This window comes from Mustelus asterias, chromosome 30 (genome assembly GCF_964213995.1).
Source record: "Mustelus asterias chromosome 30, sMusAst1.hap1.1, whole genome shotgun sequence".
Classification (NCBI taxonomy): Eukaryota; Metazoa; Chordata; class Chondrichthyes; order Carcharhiniformes; family Triakidae; genus Mustelus; species Mustelus asterias.
In genome coordinates, this window is record NC_135830.1 from 11,458,038 (window position 1) to 11,466,817 (window position 8,780).

The following is an 8,780-nucleotide window of genomic DNA, read 5'->3' on the forward strand; positions in this document are numbered from 1 at the left end:
GGCGCTTGTTTGTCCCGGAGAAGCGGAGTCAGCGTTAGGCGGTGGCTGGGAGGATTTGGAAACACTTTGTGGATCCGCAGGCGGGAAGGAGCTCGAGCCGGCGGGTTTTCAATGGGAATTTTAAATGGCGCGGATCCAGAGCCCGAAAGAAAACCGGAAACATAAATGGATCCGGGCGGTGAGGCTTCATAAACACCCGGTGTCGGCCAGGTGCCGGATCTCGGGCATGGGTGACACAATGGTTAACACTGCTGCTTCACAGCGCCAGGGACCCGGGTTCAACTCCCAGCCTGGGTCACTGTATGTGCGGAGTCTGCACATTCTCCCCGTGTCTGCGTGGGTTTCCTCCGGGTGCTCCGGTTTCCTCCCACAGTCTGAAAGATGTGCTGGTTCGGGTGCATCGGCCGTGCTAAATTCTCCCTCAGTGTTACCCGAACAGGTGCTGGAGTGTGGTGACTCAGGGATTCTCACAGTAACTTCATTGCAGTGTTAATGTAAACCTACTTGTGGCACTAATAATTAAACTTTAATCCCTCAATTTACAAGACAAAATCCTCAGACGTTAACATCTGCCATCTTTATTAAGGGCAAAACCAAATGGATAACCCTCAGCAGAGAAAAACATCAGAGATAGAGTTTATTGTGAAAACAGTGGGTTGTTGTAAAACAGGAGGTCAGAATTATAGCCAACAACAACTTCTATTTATAACATCATAAATCATCCCAGTGCACTTCACACAGGCGGCACAGTGGTTAGCACTGCTGCCTCACAGCGCCAGGATTCGATTCCCGGCTTGGGTCACTGTGTGGAGTTTGTACATTCTCCCCCGTGTGTGCGTGGGTTTCCTTCGGGTACCATGTTTCCTCCCACAGTCGGAAAGATGTGCTGCTTAGGTGCATTCACCCAAACAGGTGCTGGAGTGTGACGACTTGGGGAATTTCACAGTAATTTCATTGCAGTGTTAATGTAAGTCTTACTTGTGACTGATAAATAAACTTTGAGGAACATTATAAAACAAAGTGAGATTCCCAGATTCATCAGGAGATATTAGGACAGATGACCAAAAGCTTGGACAAAGAGGTGAGTTTTAAAGAGAGGCTTAAAGGAGGAAAGTGAGGTAGAGACAGAGGTGGGAATTCAGATCCTGGGGCTGAAGAACTGAAGACACACCACCAGTAGTGGAGCAATTACAGTAGGGAATGTACAAGAGCAGCACTGATATCTCAGATGTTTGTGGGAAGATTACAGAGATCGGGAGGGCTGAAGCCATGGAACGATTTGAAAACAAAGATGAGAATTTTACAATCAAGGTGTTGCATGACTGGGAGCCAAGGCAAGTCACGGAGGACAGGGGTGATCAGGGACTTGCTGTTAATTAGGAAAGGGTTGGCAGACTTTTGGATGACTTCACGTTCCCATGTGTAAAATGTGGGAGGCCTGGAAGAGTGCGATGGAACAGTTGAGTTTGGAGGTAACAATGGCCTGAATGAAGGTTTGAGTAGCAGATGCACTGAGGCAGAGTTGAGGGCATGTGATAGAATAGAATAGAATAGAAACCCTACAGTGCAGAAGGAGGCCATTCAGCCCATCGAGTCTGCACCGACCACAATCCCACCCAGGCCCTACCCCCACATATTTTACCCGCTAATCCCTCTAACCTACACATCCCAGGACTCTAAGGGGCAATTTTTTAACCTGGCCAATCAACCTAACCCGCACATCTTTGGACTGTGGGAGGAAACCGGAGCACCCGGAGGAAACCCACGCAGACACGAGGAGAATGTGCAAACTCCACACAGACAGTGACCCGAGCCGGGAATCGAACCCGGGACCCTGGAGCTGTGAAGCAGCAGTGCTAACCACTGTGCTACCGTGCCGATGTTACCGAGGTGGAAATAGGCAGTCCCAGAAACTTGGGATCAAATGGGACACCAAGTTATGAACAAACTGGCTTAATTTCAGACATTTTCCAGGAAGAGGGATTGAGTGGATTGCAAAGGAACAAGACTTGGAAGGGGGACCAAAAACAATGGCTTCAGTATTCTTGATATTTAATTGAGGTTAATTAGTCAACAGGAAGAGAACCAGAAAGCAGAATAGGCCCCGAGACTGAAACCAGGTTTAACTTAGTTAGAGAGGGAGGTTTAGAGAAACCCCCTTCACAATTTCTCATCAAATCTCTAAACAGTCAGTTCTGGACACAAAGTTAATATCTGCTATTCTGACTGATCGGGTCGGGGTGATTCAGATTAATGTTTTCTCATGTGTTATGAATGAAGTGAATCATCGAAAATACTATCTCTAGTTGTACACATTTTTTAAAAGGATACTGAAATGATTATCTGTTAATTTATTTGGATTTCAGTTCAGGGAGGAGGGAGAATGTGTGGGATGGGGATCTGCAACTTTGGGGGTTCGAGAGGAAAAAATTCCAGAGAAACTAGAATTGTCTGTTGAGAATTTCTATCCTGGGCTGTCAGTGATGACTTTTATTGACGGTTTTTACAGCTATTAGAAGTTGAGGATTGCAGTCGGGAATCTCAAACCAGACATCACATCAAGATCTGACAGAATCACTCGATTCATTAGGACCTGGATATCATCGTACTTGGAAAGTGGAAGGAGAAATGTTTGTTTGTTTTGTCTATGGGAAAAGATTTCAAACATCAGTGTGACTGGAAAAGCACCGAGACACACGCACACCCGAGTGAGAGTGTTCCAGTGAACTGACTGTGGAAAGAGCTTTAACCAGTTACACAGCCTGAAAATACATCACCATTCACAGTGAGTAGAAACTGTACACATGTTGTGTGTGCGGACGAGGCTTCAACTGATCATCAACCTGGAGAGACATGATGACACCGACACCACGGAGAAACCGTGGATATGTGGGGACTGTGGGAAAGCATTCACTTGTCCATCCAAACTGGAAACACATCGACGCACCCACACTGGGGAGAGACTCTTCACCTGCTCCATATGTGGGAAGGATTTCACTCAGTCATCCAACCTAGCATTACATCAGTGTGTTCATACTGGGGAGAGTCCGTTCAGCTGCTCTGTGTGTGGGAAAAGGTTCATTCAGTCATACAATTTGGCATTACACCAGCGAGTTCACACTGGGGAGAGGCCAGTCACCTGCTCCGACTGTGGGAAGGGATTCACTCGGTCATCCCACCTATTGACACACCAGCTTATTCACACTCGGGAGAGACCTTTTAAATGCTCTGACTGTGAGAAGTGCTATAAAAGTTCTAGTGAACTGATGTCCCATCAACGTGTTCACACTGACGAGAGACCATTCAGGTGCTCTCACTGTGAGGCTGGGTTCAGGCAATCATGTAGCCTCATTGTCCATCAGCGAGTTCACACTGGGGAGAGGCCATTCACCTGCTCCGAATGTGGGAAGGGATTCACTCAGTCCTTCAACCTGCTGAGACACCAGCGAGTTCACACCGGGGAGAGGCCGTTCACCTGCTCTGAATGTGGGCAGGGGTTCACTCGGTCCTCCAGCCTGCTGAGACACCAGTGAGTTCACACCGGAGAAAGGCTCTGAGTGTGGGAATGGATTCACTGATTCATCCAACCTGCTTAAACACCAAAGAATTCACAAGTAACACAGTGATTGGAATCTGCTGTTAATCCTGTCCATGACTGTAATATGTTCATTGGGTTTGTTTTTGTTGATGTTAATGAACTCTAGCCAGTTGTACTGTTTAACATTCTGAATAAAAGTCAAATAAATTATCTTTGTGTTCAATGCCACGTTGAATCTTTTTAATATCATCAACACAATTGAATTCCTTTTGTGGTGCTCTCCCGTTGATCTTCCTCTATCTTCACCTCCCCACAAGTGCTCATGGAGGAGAAACTCATGATCTTCTTTGTCACTAGGATTGGGACAATCCAATCAGCTGCCTCTGCTGCTTCCCTCCTTCCCCTAACCCACTGAACCAAACCTCCTCTAACGCTCCCTTTTGTCTGCGCTCTGAACTCTGATCTTTCTGCAGTTTCTCTCCCACCTCCCCTCGTGTCCTCTTAGAGCTCATCTTGTCCATGAGTCCCATCTCCTGATCCTTCAGTCCTATTCCCACTGAACTACTGACAGCACGACTTCTCCATAATAGCTGCTATTGTTAATAGCTCCCTCCTTCAAATCCAATATCATCATCCACTTCTCTCCAAAATATCCTTGACACATGCCCTTGTAAACTACCATTCAATCTCCCCTTCCTCATATTGTGAATTGTTGTACCTTTCTCACAGGTGTATAGAAAAGTTTATTTTGTTTGTTCAGAATCTGTGGAATTTTGTGCCTTTATTCACTTGTGAAGTATCTTGAATATCCACCTTTATCTATTTTATACAAACTTATCCAAATCTAAAAGCAGTTTAGTGGGAATTGGGTGAACAGAACAGAAGGTGGGTCTCCTGGACACGATGAGCTGCTGAGAGGAGATGGAATGTTACAATCCCAGCTGATGTTACTATTGGACAGGACGGTCCAAGAATAAAACCCTGACTCAAGTGACCATAACTTTTACCTTTTTGTTTTAGAAATGTGGATGAACAGAGTCACTGGACGGCCAATTAGCTTTTAACAAAACATCTATTAAACATGAAAAGATTGACAATAACTGAAGACCTTTTCATCCCACCCTCCTCCTGCTGCAGCGAACACAGTGAGGGAGCTCCCTCTTATGGTGCTGTGAGATAATTGGTCTCTACCTGGGAGATCACTGAATTCTCAGATGACGAAAGGATCTTATTGGAGAATTGTGCTGCCGTAATTTTCTTGTTGCTATTATTTTTCATTTTAATATACTTTAATACAGATGGACCCATTCACAAATCGATAACAATCTCAGAAACAGCAACAGGCAAACTCGCAGACACACAGACACATTGACAGACACTGGGAAACTCACAAACATATCTCCAGATATACATAATCTCAGACAAACATCTACAGGCAAACTGGCAGACAAACACATTCACAGACATGCAGACGAAAAAATATTCAGACTTACACAAACACATGCACAGACATACACATTATCACACACACTCTCACAAACACGGAGACTGAGACCATGAAGGGTTGATGTTAATCTCATTCTAATATCCACCTGCTGGACACTAAAATAATAACAGAAGCAAATCTGAGGCTCAGTGTGTGGGTTTTACTATGAAATGAGATAATGTATAAATATATCCCCTATTGCTCAGGGTGGGAGTGGAATTGATGATTTATCTGCTGTCTGTGATTGCCTTGAACAAAGAACAAAGAACAGTACAGCACAGGAAACAGGCCCTTCGGCCCTCCAAGCCTGTGCCGCTCCTTGGTCCAACGAGACCAACCGTTTGTATCCCTCCATTCCCAGGCTGCTCATGTGACTATCCAGGTAAGTCTTAAACGATGTCAGCGTGCCTGCCTCCACCACCCTACTTGGCAGCACATTCCAGGCCCCCACCACCCTCTGTGTAAAAAACGTCCCTCTGATGTCTGAGTTATACTTCGCCCCTCTCAGCTTGAGCCCGTGACCCCTCGTGATCGTCACCTCCGACCTGGGAAAAAGCTTCCCACTGTTCACCCTATCTGTACCCTTCATAATCTTGTATACCTCTATTAGGTCTCCCCTCATTCTCCGTCTTTCCAAGGAGAACAACCCCAGTCTACCCAATCTCTCCTCATAGCTAAGACCCTCCATACCAGGCAACATCCTGGTAAACCTTCTCTGCACTCTCTCCAATGCCTTCACGTCCTTCTGGTAGTGCGGCGACCAGAACTGGACACAGTACTCCAAATGTGGCCTAACCAGCGTTCTATACAGCTGCATCATCAGACTCCAGCTTTTATACTCTATACCCCGTCCTATAAAGGCAAGCATACCATATGCCTTCTTCACCACCTTCTCCACCTGTGTTGCCACCTTCAAGGATTTGTGGACTTGCACACCTAGGTCCCTCTGTGTTTCTATACTCCTGTTGACTCTGCCATTTATTGTATAACTCCTCCCTACATTATTTCTTCCAAAATGCATCACTTCGCATTTATCCGGATTAAACTCCATCTGCCACCTCTCCGCCCAATTTTCCAGCCTATCTATATCCTGCTGTATTGCCCGACAATGCTCTTCGCTATCCGCAAGTCCAGCCATCTTCGTGTCATCCGCAAACTTGCTGATCACACCAGTTACACCTTCTTCCAAATGATTTATGTATATCACAAATAGCAGAGGTCCCAGTACAGAGCCCTGCGGAACACCACTGGTCACAGACCTCCAGCCGGAAAAAGACCCTTCGACCACTACCCTCTGTCTCCTATGGCCAAGCCAGTTCTCCACCCATCTAGCCACTTCTCCTTGTATCCCATGAGCCTTAACCTTCTTAACCAACCTGCCATGTGGGACTTTGTCAAATGCCTTATTGAAATCCATATAGACGACATCCACGGCCCTTCCTTCATCAACCGTTTTTGTCACTTCCTCAAAAAACTCCACCAAATTTGTAAGGCACGACCTCCCTCTTACAAAACCATGCTGTCTGTCACTAATGAGATTGTTCCGTTCTAAATGCCAAATAACAAATATTAAATTGTAGAGATTATAAAGTTTGAATTGTAATATCTAATGGTGTAAAGTATCTGGGAGCAGAGTGGGTGTGATGAAGGCTGGAATACAGACTGGGGGAATGAAGATGAAACTGCTGTGCAGAGTGAATGGTTCTTGTTTTAGGGAGGGATGGATGGAGAGAGAGAGAGAGAGAGAGGAAGTGTGAGGTGGATTGTGGGAGAGATGGATGGATGGGGCTGAATGTGAGAAGCTGAAGTTTACATTTGAAGAGGTTCCCAGTGCCTCTGAGCAGCTGAACTGGGGAAGCTTTTGGCCAGACTGTGCTGCTGCTGCTGCAGTTTCCCCTCCTGGCCACGAAGGATCGCTGTAACTCTACCGGCCATTGCTGTTCCCACTGTCAACTCTTGCCCGCTCCAGCCCGCCCGCAGCTCATACAGGAACTCACTGACCAGGAGCGGAGTGGAATTGGAGATGATCAATGATTCCAAAATGAAACTGGATGGATGATTGAAATTGATTTGAAGGAAATCAACTTGCAGGGGAATTGGAATCTAGAAGGGGAATAGGATTGACAGGATTGCTCTACAGAGAGTAATCATGGACTCGAGTTGCCAACCCGACCTCTAACTATTGCAGAACACGCTGGAGGAATGAAAGAAAACAGATGCTCACAGGGTTGTAAAAGGATAGAACTGAGTCTAAAACACCAATATGTTTTCATGGTCGTACATTTAAAATCAGATTATTGGAGATTAAAACTAAACCAATGGCATTGCTAAAGATGTTGGTGTTTCTCCTGCGAAGGTTGCAGCAAAGGAGGGAGCTTGTCAGAAATCAGTACCTTCTAATGTATTTATGATGGGTGAAAATAGAGACATGAGGGATTATGAAGGAATTGTAAATTCCACCTTGTCCTATACAGTAAATAACACATTTTTCTTCTCTTTAGTTCTGAAAGAGTCACACAGATTTGAAACATTATCTCTATTTTCTTCCTACAGTTGTTGCCAAACCTGCAGTTTTTCCAGCATTCTCTGTTTTTGTTTCAGAATCCATCATCCACAGAATTTTGCTTTTATGAAGCATTTATATTTGAAGGGGAAATCACTCCATTTTTGTCCAAGAGCCTAGAAAGATTGTTATCCTGTGAGATACTGCCTCAGTTCAGGGTTTATTGGGAAAAGATTTAGACTTTTCCAAAAGTTCTCTGAAACAAAATGTATTGATTTTGAGACATTGATTGGAAGTGTCTGTCTATCCCATTGTGTAGATTTTTTTTAAAAATTCATTTATCAGATGTGTGCATCACTGGCTGCACCAGCATTTATTTCCCATCCCTAATTGCCCTCCGTTTCAGAGGACATCTAAGAGTCAACCACATTTCTGTGGCTCTGGAGTTGCATGTGGACCAAACCAGGTAAGGATGGCAGATTTCCTTCCCGAAAGGACATTACTGAACCAGATGGAGTTTTTCCGATAATCGACAATGGTTTCATGGTCATCAGTAGATTCTTAATTCTACATTTTTTTATTGCATTCAAATTTCACCAGCTGCTGTGATGGGAAGTGTGTGTGACATTCAGGAGAGTGAACTTAAACTACACTTTGGTCATTGATTTGAATTGTGTGTCTATCTCATTTGTGTAGAGTTAAAACTACAATTTGGGTATTGATGGAGTCCAGAACTAGGGGTCATAGATTGAGGATAAGGGGTAAAACTTTTACACCTTTTTGAGGTGAGGAGAAATTTCTTTCCCTAGAAGGTGGTGAATGTGTGGAATTCATCATCACAAAATATAGTTGAGGCCAAAATGTTGTCTGATTTCAAGAAGAAATCAGATATAGCTCTTGGGGCTAAAGGGATCAAGGGATATGGGGGGAAGGGGATCAGGATATTGAGTTTGATGATCAACCATGAGCAAAATGAATGGCGGAGCAGGCTCGAAGGGTTGAATGGCCTACTCCTGCTTCTAGTTTCTATGTTTCTAAATGTGTGCCTATCATTGTGCAGTGTAAATTTAAACTACGCTTTAATAAAGGGGACAGTTATCGGCTTACTGATTAGAGATTTTATAGTGGGGAATTATATAGTCGGTGATATTGTTTTTCATGTTCTAAAACCATGTTCATGGTTCAGAAGATGTTCCTGTGAGTAAAACAATCCCTCATCTATTTGTGCTCCAGTGAAGCAACAAATTTCTTCA

At 44.6% G+C, this 8,780-nt stretch overlaps 2 protein-coding genes across 4 annotated transcripts in view; both read left to right on the forward strand.

The window, feature by feature from the left end:
• Positions 1–3,730, forward strand: part of LOC144481041 (uncharacterized) — a 211,559-nt gene extending 207,829 nt beyond the window's left edge. Inside the window, exons 1-2 of one of the 3 annotated variants that reach the window (XM_078200685.1) lie at positions 14–178; positions 2,510–3,730. In XM_078200685.1, coding sequence (XP_078056811.1) covers positions 2,805–3,533 — 729 coding nt within the window. In that variant the 5' untranslated portion in view covers positions 14–178; positions 2,510–2,804 and the 3' untranslated portion in view covers positions 3,534–3,730. Of the gene's footprint in view, positions 1–13; positions 179–781; positions 1,082–2,509 lie in introns of those variants that run through there. The other 2 variants (XM_078200686.1, XM_078200687.1) reach the window with 2 other exon arrangements.
• Positions 1–8,780, forward strand: part of LOC144481037 (uncharacterized) — a 297,288-nt gene that overhangs the window by 209,308 nt on the left and 79,200 nt on the right. The gene's annotated exons all lie outside the window — the stretch shown is intronic.